We start from the raw sequence: 12617 nt of genomic DNA on the forward strand, positions 1-12617 counted from the left end.
TAAGGGGGAGAAGGACGAAAGCATTGAACGAGGGGCTGAAGCAACCCCAAAAATAAAATGTGCGGGTATTATACAGGGAGAAGTTATTTCGCTCTAAAATAGTATATAAATATTATACACTATTTAGTATTAAAAAAAATAGGTTTATAAAAATTTAAATAGTAAAAATATTAATAAAATAAATAATTTATTAAATCCTTTATACTCGATTTCTCCAAAATATATGATAACTTTCCCACAGTGCACCCACCACCCACAGAAACTCTCTTAAACTCTACTCCCTTCTCTACCGTTTCTTTGTTCACCGGCATTCCTTCAGTTCTCTCTCTCCCTATCTCTCTGTACCTTTCTCCCAGAGAATCTCTCTCCATTTGTTTTGCTTGGGAGGACATGCGCAGTGATATTCCGTTATAGCCGGAAGACATTCAACCTTCCTGCCACATGTTGTGCGTACGCCTCTGAACCTTGACAACTGATAAGGAATATATTCGCACAGGGTTGCAGCAGCACCCACTCCGAGAAAGGGACAGCCGAACTGTGGCAAAAAGAGAGGGAGACACAGGATTGAGCTTTTCTTTGGGCCATTGATGGAATTTGATGTTTATGTTATTGTGGCTCAGATGGAGATTTTCTTTTATGGGCTGCGCAGCGAGGAAAACTGCTTAGTGTGCACTGGCCTTAATTAGTTATCATCTTCTAGATGGGGTCGATGGGAAAAACAGCACACTAATGATGGAGCAAGAAAGTAGGCTACGAAATATTTCTAGCGAAACTATTCGAAAATATTCAATAAAAAGTTTAAGAATCAATATTAGATTTAAAATCATTATTATGACATTGTTATGAATTGTTAAACTTTAATTTATTATATATAAAAATTAAAGTATTTAGAATTTTTTAACTGTGTATGAATAGGAGTGATGCTTCTTTAGGGAATTCATGTAGAAATTTAAATTTCCTCTCTAGCTCTCATCCGCTTATTGCAACTTCTACATGTCCTTTTTGAATTTTAGAACTACAAAACCTTATTTTTGTTAACTATTTATGCAAAAACAATAAAATACTATATTTGATCCATTAAAAAAAAAAACATGGCAATAATCACCAAAAACACAAAATATTCATGGACAACAATGTAAATGCAAATGGAGTAGACCAAAGCAGTGTCCTGCAGGACTAACGAGTGCAAGCTTTTTAATGAATTTAATTAAAATTCATTAGACAGCAAAATTGTTGACAACACTTGGTCATACGAGATGGCCAGACAGAAAAACAGAGACCAGGAACACGACACGTTCAGTGCTAGCCCAGGACAATTTGCGTAATGAGTGAGTGCAGCAGGTCCTGCCCCGTGCCATCCCCTTAAAATTGCAGGGATTTTTTTATTTTTATTTTTTGTTGCTAGATAAAAAGAGCAAAGGACACGGCTATGTCCCATGTGGAGTCTGGAAAGCATTTTTTCCCAGGACACCCAAGGGCGCAGAACGCACACTTTTAAAAAGTTTCCCCGAAGCACCTTTCTCCAGCAATGTTTAGACAAATTTTCCGCATTTTTCCTTTGCAGGAAAAATATATATTCGTGCGCAAAACTATTTTGGCGCAAATAACTCACAGGCCATAAAGGGCTCAGAAGCCGAGGCTAAAAAGTCCAACAACCATGACAATAATTTCACTTAATGCTAACTGGGGTGCCTTTGTGTCATAAAAGGTCTGAGGTTAAGCAGCCATAGGAGAGGCTCTGCTTCACTTCACTTTTTTGTAAGTAATTAAAAAACAGAAAGAAATAAGAGGCGGCGAGTGAGATTTGAGAAGTCGAATGGTGGATGCACTAATAGGCTAATAAGCCACTAAATCAATCAATTGAATCATTAAATATTAATTTAAAAATCTAAACAAAAATATCTGAAATAAAAAGAATACAATGTAGTCTTTTTAAAATCAAAAACTCTAAAAATATGCCCAAACGCGACTCAGTAGCTGAGGGAATCTCCACTTTAAAGCAGGGTAGCCAAAGCAACGAACTTCTTGAAAGCGCAGACACATGCCAGGAAGTTATGCCAAAGCATTGAAAAGAAGGAGCCCCGTCTCCTGGGCTGGGCAGACATCAGATAAAGGGGCCAGGGTGCTCCGGCGGAGGACTCTTTTTCGGGGGAAAGGCCTATTAAAGCGTGTAATGGCGTGAAGCGGGCGTGTGTTGCGCCTAAACACAAGGACATGCTGTGGAGCAGTTGGACTGTGAGGCGGTGGCAGTTGGAGGCGTTGCAAGTCGAAAGGCTGCAATTAAAGGCAATTTGGGTGCGAGGCAGGGGGTGGCAGAGGAGGCAGAGGAGGCGAGCCACTGAGCCTGTGCCTGGCCAACTGAGTGCGTTGTCCTTTCAGACAATAAGCAGTCTAGAGATGGCAAAATGGATGTTTATTGTATTGCCTACCATTATTATAAATATTTGTATCAAAAGTGTGATAAAAAGAGTAAATAACAAGCTATCTTATAGATGAAAATGGTAGGAAATAGTAGCTACTAGTTTCATATATCCTTCCGATATTTAATATGTTATTACATCCCTAGTTTCCCTCTTGGTGTTGCTCCTGTAGGCTGCTTGTTGGCCAAGTTGCAGCAACAGCCGCTGCACAGAAATTGCATGTCAAAGACAGATTTACGAGCCAACCTCAACACAGACACATGGAAACACTCTCCCACACACACACACACACTCATATAGAAGCACCGGCAAAAGGACTCAGTCTCCGTGTGGGTTGGCATTTTATTTATGATAAGGACTTTGGGGTCATTCGGGTTGGAAAAAGTTTGTGCGATTGCCGGCCGACTGGCCTGGGAGGGAGAGAAAATGAGGCAAAGTAAGGTGCAGCCGCAGGACTAAGAGATAGGCGCAAGGAGGTAGAGCAGACAAGATAATGAATAATGGTTTAATTAGGCTTCACTTCACTTCGCCAAATACGTAATTAATTGAAGTCCTGGCTCCGCGGCCACCTCCTTTCCAGATAATGAACTGGTCATGTCTGTGACCTGTTTTCCGGGAAATCCGAAGCGCTATTTGAAAAGCAAATTGAAATACAATGCCTTTACAATGGTAGTGCTTCGGTTTGGCTATTTGCCAACAAGAGCCCCAAGGAGGTCCTTTAAAGACCAAATAATTACGAATTAAGTTCACACAAAAATCTGGCTTGAAGCGACAATTGAATTTGAGGAAAAAACAATAGAAATACGTGCAAGCAATAGCCTTGGGATGAACATGGCTGCAAGCAACTGTGGCGAGTCCATTACAAAAGGACCAAGCATGGCCTCCTCGTCCTGCCGAAACTTCAACGAAAATATACAAAAATGCACGTACAAGCCAGCCAGAGAGGAGGGGTTACAAGGAGGAGCACAAATGTTACAAATGTTTATGACAAACCAAACATCATAATAACGTGTAACAAGCAGTGCAGGCAGTCCCACCCACTGCCACCTCCTTTGGTGGCTCCACATCCTGAAAATCCACTTCCACCAAAGAGCACAAAAATATTTCTGCTAGCATCCGGCTGCTGTGCTGCTCCCGCCTTATCCCCGCTTGTCAATTAAATGTCAACTGGCATAAATGTTGCATGCCTCCTGCCATATTAAAATTCCGCACAGAAGCAGGATAAAATAATGAAAAAAAAAACATGTATAATATCCTTTAAGAGCACGTCCAAGAGAGCTATTGGCTCTTTGCTCAGTGATTCTCAAACTGTAGACTCCATTTTTTTATTCACCACAGCCCGAGGGTATGCAATATTTTTTTTACTCCCAAACAAACTTTTCTCTCTCTCTCTTTTCTCACTTTGTATTTGTGTTTGTTTTTGTTTTGAACAAAAGTCCTTTGTCTTTGGGCCTGCGGGTGTATTGGTGTGACATTGTTTTCGGGGCAGACGATTTAAAGAGGAGTTTTTTTTTCGGACCGAAGGAGCCGGCTTCCGAGGTTCACGGCCCCGTTATGCAAATGTTGACAGTCCCCGTAACCACATTGCCGCCAGTCCTCCCACCTGCCTCCTCCTGGAAATCAACATTCCTCTGACTGAGTTAGCAATTTTAAGTGGCCATCCGCCGGTGTCTGTTGCTGTTTTCACTCCAAAAACTCATATGTCTCGCTTCCACCCGTTTGCACTTTTCCGCTGAGCTGCCGAGCCCCTTAACCTATGCATTTGTGTCTCGCCCGGCGGAAATTTGTTTGCTCTGAAGTGATTTTCTGAAGTGGAGAGAGGTCCTGGGGAAAGGAAATGGAACCGTGTTTCATTGCCATCAGCAATTTGCAATTCAGCAATCCTGCAATCCTGCAATCCTGCAGTCCCTTGCCGGCAAAGAGACACGACAGCTAAACGGGGCCTAATGAAATTACCATACGTTGGCCCATTTTGCCAATTTCGTTCAAAAATTAATTGGCCATCGAAAAGTCTGTTACTGCCAATTAAACGATATGTTCTACTACCAGGAGTAGTACTTTTGGTATTCGGTTTGTCCGCGAATGAAATTCAATTAGAATAAAGATAAATTACACTAATCTTACAACTAAAACCCATAGTATGAGTCCCCTATATCCCACAGGACACTCCTTATAGTGCCACTGGTCGTTTGAAAACCCAAACTACCAATATCCTTTCCACTGGACTCACCTTTCTCCTGCAGCTGCTGACGTTTGACGTCGCTTTTGAGCACTTCCGCCGTGTGCACCAGTTCGTTGAGTTGTGGCTTTTTCATTTTCAATTCGCGCAGGACTTTCTGTTGAAAGAAATGGGTGAATACATATGTGAGTGAGTGTAGTGGGTGTCCTTTTGTGGGACGTACCTCCTGCTTCTCAATGGCCAGCCGCACGGCATCGACGTCGTCGACCAGGACACTCTGTATCTTGATCATGTTTTGTTCCCAAGTCAGCCAGTCGGATATCTGCAGCACCGACTTATCGAAGCTGCCAGCCAGCTCCCCAGTGCCGCTCGGCTCGTTATTGTAGTCTGTGGATGGGGAAAAAAATGGGACAAATTCAAATGGGCGGTTTAAAAAGAAGAAACGGAAGAGAAAATTCCTCACTAATGGCAAAACATCTTGCTAATTAGCGTGTCCTTTGACGACACTCTGGCTGCTGGTGATGGCTTTCTCATTAAACTGCTGCCACCATCTGCGGTTTGGACCTTATTTGGACCAACTGACCACACAGCCCGCTAGCATGCTAAATGGGGCCACTGTTACTGTCTATTCAATTCAAGTCGTATTTTCTTTTTCCCGCTCCTCCCATCACAATCACTTTTTGGTTTTTTTTAGGACTTTGTTGCACATTTCAGCAGAATGCCAGTAAATGAAAAACTATTTCAATGAAGCAAAAGTTTCGAGTGTCTTGAGTGATATACGAACAGTGGGATGAGTTTGTAAAGGAAGTGAAAAAAATGGTTATTCTATTTAAAGGATTATGAAATGTCCTTTCAACTTCCAACATACTTTTTCCTCTAATAAACCCAATTATTGCGACAAAAGTATTACAACTTTTTTAATGAAAACTAGACCAATGACATCTAACAACATTGAATCATGACTGAAGAGTAAAGTTTGCAAAAATATTATTTCTACCCTTCTCCCGTAGCTTGATCTGTTTTCTTTGGAGAGTTTTCCCTTTTTCGCCTCACTTCCTTTTATTAAATAGCAATTTTCAATTGCCACTCTGCCAGGACGAGCCATGGTGCAAATATTTCAGAACTTCAGAAAGCAAAATGGAAACTCTTGAGATACTCGAGTGAAACGAGTGGAAAGGCGAATCGAAAGAAACGCTTAAGTAGGCGCAGAGCAAAAGAACTGAAAGGAGTCCTGTAGAAAGGATAAAGGGAGCAGGTGGGACAGCAGGAGCTGGTCCGGCCGTCCTTTGACAGTTATGAAAGTTTCTCCCACCTGAGTTTGCCAATAATCCGTGAAAAGAAAACCAAAACAAAAACTAAAACCGAAAATGGTGGGAAGCCTTGGCTTTTTTCTCGCCGCTGTTTTGGTTTCTAGTTTTCGCAGAGTCCCTCGCAGGATTAGGCCGGTCGGCCTGCAAGGACAAGGGATTTGGCGACAAATACCGAGCCCAAGGCGGGGCTTTCCCCGCCACTGGACCCAGGACTCGGGACTCGGGACACGGGTCGTGTCAAGTTGAGGCGTCTGAAAGCATTTAGACTGAGTGAGCGACAGAATGAATGAGATTCCTGCCACACAAGAAGCTGCTTAGCAAATATATACACTACAAAAAACAGACGATGATACTAACATTGATTTTAAATTGAAAAAATAAAAGAGTGTCCAGTATTTCAAAGTCTTTATAACCCCTTCTAAAGTAACAAGCCTGTGGGAAGTCTTGAAAAGAATCTTATTGCAGTGTCCGGAGCACATTGAATTTATCGACATCATAAATATTAAGCAGATTTAATAGGACTCTTAGTGGCCTAAAAATATCACTTTTTTCTGTGGATTTAAGTCCACAGGATGGGGATTGGAAAGAGTGGAGACCAGAAAGGAATAATAACATTGCTGACAACCAAACACACACCCTTGAAGTAGCAGTGGAAACACGTTAAGTGTAAAATTTCTTTTCACTCACTCTGATGAATGTTCCAGGTAGGCCCGACACACACACACCCCTTGCCGAGGTGCTTTGTGTTGTGGCATTCACGGAACAGGTGCAAAATGGTAGAAAATATCATATAAAATAAAAAATATAAAACACTCAGAAAAGGAAAAGCACTGATAAGAGCCCCTCCACTTTCCCTCGCTTTACACGACGACCCACTCCTGCCATCAAGAGCGTACTGATTCTACCAGGAAAATGTCATAATTCATTAAAAGCCAAAGAAAGCATGAAATTTTGGACACCTACAGCCCCCTTTCAGATGTCACTCTACGGAGCAGCGTTTTGGGGAAAGTCCAACAGGGACTTTAAGACAAACTCGGTGACATGCTTGCGGAAAAGAAAGTGCTGTTAAAGTTTTAATTTCAAGTGATGGATGACCTTGATGGGATTTGTTTCTTGATTTATATTTCATGGAAATGGATATCCTCTAAAAATTAGTCCCTATTGTAGCTCCTAGATACTAACTTAATTGGTTTTTCCAGATTATTTTCGAAACACAATTTAACTTTCAAAAAAGATTAAAGAGAAAATAATGGTTCACTTTCACACTTTTATCATTTAATTGTGTTTCTATTTTCAATGAATATTTTTTAAAATACATTTCCGTTTATTTAGAGTCCCGAATAACTGGTTCACAACAAGACTTTTTTACTTCCTTGCCGCTCAACGATTTATTTTGAAATGTTTCCGTGTTTGTTAGGAACAGCTGTTTGAAAAAAAAGCTCAGGACAATCACGTAAAAAAGCGCTCGGAAGCTCTAAGCTCAGGATAACAGAGTCAAGTCCTGATCCCTCTGAAAATCTACAGGCAATGTCCCCACCAGTCATCCTGTCCCAATTGTTCATGTTTTAGGTTCTAAAATTCGTTGTACCTCAATAGAATTTGCCATTTTTGTCAACATTAATTTTTGTCCCAATAAAAAAATATAAAAAAGAAACGAACACCACAAATACACCATACACCCCACACAAATAAAACAAATCCCTACTTGAACTTAAACTTAATCTTAAACTTGTAAAAATACATAAAAAAGAACCACCAATACAAGATGTCCATCGAAGAGAACACCATAAAGCCACTTCGTCCAACGATAACCAAAAATAAAGGTACCGCCGATGGAGCCGGGTTTAAAAAATATAACCGCGCCAAGTTCGTGCCCATCGAGAAGATACCCATAGCTTCCAGGGATTACGGGCTGATGAAGAGCAACAACAAGTCGTCAACTCCCTATCCGCGGGTCGATCATGGCGTGGATGCCACGGTGCTGAGGGCTCGCCTCTCCATGCGGCGACAGTTGGAAACCAAACGGAATCTCGACAAAGATGGATCTCCGGATGTGGGTGATAGCATGGAGGGATCCTCGTACAAATTAAACCGCGCCGAAGCTCCACATATGGGGAGTTCAAGAGCGGTAACTATGACCCGGGGATCGAACCAGGACCTCAAGCACGAGTTGTCCCTCGGAACACCGCATCCCAAAAAGGGCGTGGCCCTGAACGCCAAGATGCTGACCAAGCGCATATCGACCCTCAACAAAACCCCGAGCCAAACTACAGTTTCTGGTCCAGCCACTCCACGATCGTCGACAAGGAAAAAGGGGATCCTCCTGATTGACTCTGGGAGTAGTGCGCCCCCAAAGACGGTTCAAAGTGGCTTGCCGATGGCCAGCAAAGGGAGCTTCAACAACAAAGGCTCCTTCTCGATGGAGTACAGCCTCTCGGAGAGTCTGCTCATGAGCATCGACTCTTCGGAGATTCTGAGTTTCGCGGAGAAGCGCAGGCGGTTCAACATGGGCGAGTTCACCCTCACCAAGGGCCGCAAGATGAGCGACGTGATGATGGCCGGCGGGCTGGAGCATCGGGACGGCACTATCGTCGACAGGACCATCGACTTCGCCAACAAGGCCAAGCAGGAGATCGAGAACTACATCCAGAAGCAGGGGCTAATCAAAACCACCAACGACCAGCTGACCATGACCAGAGCCCTCGATAGGGTTTCCCGGTTCAGCGCTGCGGACGCCCACAGCATCAAAACGATTGGAAGCCTGCGGGAACACTCATCGGATGATAGCCACAAAGGTCTCCGTCATGGACGAAAGCATTAACATTGGAGTGTGGAAGCCTCTCACTAGCGCGACTGGCGGAAAAATAATTATGTCGGTGTATTTATTTTTTTCCGGCATTCTGGCTAGTCCTGCGGCTCACACTCCCAGTATATCTGTAGATATCTTGTACATTTTATTGTCAAAAATTATGGTCAACTTCGAGAAGTCAATGATGGCTTTTAAGATTAAACTAAATGAGAACTATTTTATAAAAATCTGATGGGTATTTTCATTTAATCTGTGTTTCAGCTGAAGAACACTATCAATTTTCCATGGCTGGCACTCGAAATATTTACCAACATATGCCTGCATCTGTTATAAAAACAGGAACACGAGACAGCAACAAATGGGGAGAGCCCAAAACAACCAGATCCACCTCCCATAGTGTAAGTCAACACCGTAAACATTCCCATAAAATGTCAAAAGTGCCATTGACGTGCCACATTTGGGTGCGGGCTGCCCTTTTTCCAACAAAAATATAAACATCCAGGCGGAAAAAGTCGACTAAGGAAACATAGGAGCTAAATTTAAAGACTTGTACTTTTTTCTAAAGCTAATTAAGGCAAATTTATGTAAATTAATCTTCAACAATCGTTCAAAGCGAAATTGAGCCAAAATCAAAAGGACTTGTGCGTGATTTTTTCCAGTTTTTGCTTTTTCCGCAAAACAAAAACTGCCCTGAATAGAAAAACATTTATATTGAACTAAAAAATGGTAATGAGCGCACATAAACTAAAAAGAATAAAAGAGGAGTAATTTCAATGAAATTGTTATATTTATTCAGTCATGAAATAACAATTTTTTGTCAGAGCGCCCTTCGATTGTATAAATTTAAAGGCTAAGCTAACCAACATTCAATAATAGACTTCCTTTAGAAAAAACACTCATAAAATGTGCTCATCCCATGGAGAGGCACTCGACCAAGTCAACTTATCCACATTTAAGCAGTCGTTTGAAGCGTAGACCAAGCTATTGAAGACAATCGAAGTTGCCGGCAATCAACAGCCCCCGAATGAGCCCCCGAAATGAAAACTATTAGAAACACTCAAGGGGCAAACTTACCCGAACGACAGCTGATGGTGGCCCCACCGGAAGATGCATTGCCTCGCTCCTTGCCATTGGAAATTCGGGGGCCATTTCTCAGCTCCGTCAGCGAGAGCTCAATGGAATCCGCATGAGCAATCAAATTGTTTTTGGTCTGAAAGGAGGGCAAAGGAATTTAAGGATCTGTTGAACAGGAATGGGAGTCGAATGGCAGAATGTGGAGGCGAACCTTTTCAATTTCGTTCATCATGAGGGGCGTGACCTTCGGCATCTGGGCGTTCTTGCCAATGGCACTAACAATCACCTGCAAATCGTCGTGGCGCTCCTGCAACAAGAAAATAATATAAGTATTTTGGCCCAAAAGTGGTTCTGTCATATGACAAGTTTGAGATGCTTAAATTATCCCATGTTCTTTGTGTTTGAGTTCTTTGAAGTGAAAATAATTTGGCCATAAAGGCATACATTTAACTTAACTTTCGCAATCATTTAATTATCTTTAAATTGTACATCAAATAAATTTTAGTTATTTTTAATGGATGAACAGAAAACAGCCCGATTCAGTACAAAATAAGGAGTTAACCAAGCCGTAGATTTAATTTTCTTATTAATTTTCACGCAGCGGAAGCGGAAGCTGAACAAACACATACTGCAAGTTATGAAATGGCCGGCGCTGGGAAAGGAAATAGCCTGCGGCGATTCGAATTCAATTTCTGCTGCAATCATGCAGGGACCTTCTCCGGGAAGGACAACTGGGGTCTGGGGTGGTGCTTGGTGGGCGTGGCAGGGGGGTCACCTCTCTGACGGCGTTTGTCAACCAACAGAATTGCATTGGAGGGCCCTGATGCCTCTGCTCTGCTGTGGAATGCAAGTTGTTGCAATTCGCTATCCGGCTATCGCGCCAAACAGAATTTCCCGCAAATTTACAATCAATCACCGTGGCGGAAAAACAGTTTTCAAATCAAAATGTGTATGAAAAAAGAAGTATAAACACCATACGACCGCTATTCCTAAAAGACGACCTGCGACTGAATGGGAGAAAAACAAAAAGTCTATAAAAATAAAAACAAAATATCTGATTTTGCCGGCAAAGAGAAGAATTTACATGTTGGGGGCCCTCTTTAGAATAACATCATCATAGGCACTCTTCTGTTTCGTTTTTCTTCTCTCGGGAAAGCCGAAATCCGAAATGTTTTTCTATTTCCAATTTTATTTGTTCGCTTTTTACGAATCGCTGGCGTTTGTCGCCATGCTCGCTGGTGCCATAAAATAAGCCAACAACAACATGAATAAATAAAAATAAAAATAAACAACAAATGATTGCAGTGATTAATGGCTCTGGTGTCCAGGGATGGAACTTGTTGAAGCTCCTAGATTTATCATATGCATGTCGAAGAGCCGTCGGCGGAGGAAGTTTTTGCGCCAAAAAGAGTGTCAACTGCGAAATGGAAGTTCAGAAATTTAATAAAAAATTACTCAAACTTAAAGTATGTTTTTGGGACAGAGGAGACCTCGAAACATTTCTTATTATTAACGACAATATTCATATACATTCTCATGCCTCAATCCATCAAAAAAATCTGGAAACATTTTCGAAAGAATTTCATAAAACACGACAGGCTACAAAAGTTAATCCACCCCTTCCAACATAAAGACTGCACTACAGTGCCTGAGGATCTCTTAAAATCGCTCTTCCTCCCACGAGCGATCTCTTCTGACCCACTAAGGCATCACTCCTCGCCGCCAAACTGCACACAGATGTGTAACTGTGTCAGATCGGTTTATTTTTGGGCCTTCTAATGGACCCATTTAGCCACTGTGGCCACTGCATATACGTCCATGCAGCCAAATTCTCAAGAGGGCAATTAACTTGGGATAAAGAAAACGGATGAACATCGCCCATGGACGTGACGCCCCAAAGAAATGTCCAAGCGAATGACTAATGGCCACAATTAAACAAAAATGATTTAATTGTAGTTTCGCGTAGATCATTTAAATTCAATTTTCGGCCACGGCCAGATGTTTTCACTTTGAACCTGGCCAGGTGCCAGTATCGGCTGGCCCCCAGCCACACTTACATTGATGTCCTCCATGCGCTTCTCGAGATCGGCGCTAGACTTCAGATCGACGGGCTTCTCGATGAGAACATTAATCCGCCGCAGTCCCTTGGTGACCAGCTCCTCTATATTCACGCTGTCCAACGGAGGAGCCGGGGCGCCACTTCCCGAAGTCTTTGATCTGCGAAGATGAAGCCATAAATTATCCGGCACATTGGGGGATTGGGAGGACTCTTACTTGGCCTGCTGAACTTCGCGGAACTGTTCTCGCAAGATGATTTGTGTCCTCATCACCAGGCGGGATATGCTGCCCTGCTTCCCATGGGTTTCCAGCACCAGAGAGTCGCCCTGGGATATCAAAGTAGCCGCATCTGGAGCTATCAGCAATCGCAGGTCATCTCTGTAGGAATAAGGATTACTTATCGAATTATGTTTCTAAGTATTTTAAGAAAACATACGCTTCGCTTTCGTGGCACTGCTCGATTTTGGCCTTGGTCAGTTTCAGTTTGTAGATCATTTGCTTGGCCTGCTTGTCGAACTCCCGGACCCGGTCGTCTAGGCTCCTGGGCTCCACCTCACTGAGAGGGCTCTTGAGGGTGACATTAGAGTCATCCGTTGGCGAGGGCATCGAGTTCAGGACTTTGCTCAAAAAGGAGTCCGGCTTCTTGGCCGAAGGTGTCTCTATACGGCTCTATTTCGAAATAATTCAAATAGTTTAATAAAGTTTAAGAAAAAATATATTAAAATTTATATTTTAAAAAAGAAAATCATTAAAATTATTCCACCAAA

The 12617-nt window shown here is 42.4% G+C and overlaps 2 protein-coding genes across 25 annotated transcripts in view; one reads left to right on the forward strand and one right to left on the reverse strand.

The window, feature by feature from the left end:
• The window catches only part of LOC6499350 (dystrophin), a 126033-nt gene that overhangs the window by 94870 nt on the left and 18546 nt on the right, over positions 1-12617 (reverse strand). For all 24 annotated transcript variants that reach the window (XM_014910529.3, XM_014910533.2, XM_014910532.3 and 21 more), the window contains 7 exons: positions 12287-12519; positions 12067-12228; positions 11850-12009; positions 10004-10099; positions 9793-9928; positions 4823-4986; positions 4651-4756 (listed from right to left, as the gene is read on the reverse strand). In XM_014910529.3, the coding sequence (XP_014766015.1) occupies positions 4651-4756; positions 4823-4986; positions 9793-9928; positions 10004-10099; positions 11850-12009; positions 12067-12228; positions 12287-12519 (1057 nt within the window). The remainder of the gene's footprint in view (positions 1-4650; positions 4757-4822; positions 4987-9792; positions 9929-10003; positions 10100-11849; positions 12010-12066; positions 12229-12286; positions 12520-12617) is intronic.
• On the forward strand, positions 7480-8945 carry LOC6501232. Its single transcript, XM_001954778.4, has one exon. It carries the CDS (start codon positions 7675-7677, stop codon positions 8728-8730), a length of 1056 nt encoding a protein of 351 aa, XP_001954814.1. The 5' UTR covers positions 7480-7674; the 3' UTR covers positions 8731-8945.

The sequence above is a fragment of the Drosophila ananassae genome, chromosome 2L (genome assembly GCF_017639315.1).
Source record: "Drosophila ananassae strain 14024-0371.13 chromosome 2L, ASM1763931v2, whole genome shotgun sequence".
NCBI lineage: Eukaryota > Metazoa > Arthropoda > Insecta > Diptera > Drosophilidae > Drosophila > Drosophila ananassae.

Excerpts from the sequence above, each read along its gene's own strand:
- LOC6501232 (XM_001954778.4), top strand. The coding sequence starts at position 7,675 with ATGTCCATCGAAGAGAACACCATAAAGCCACTTCGTCCAACGATAACC.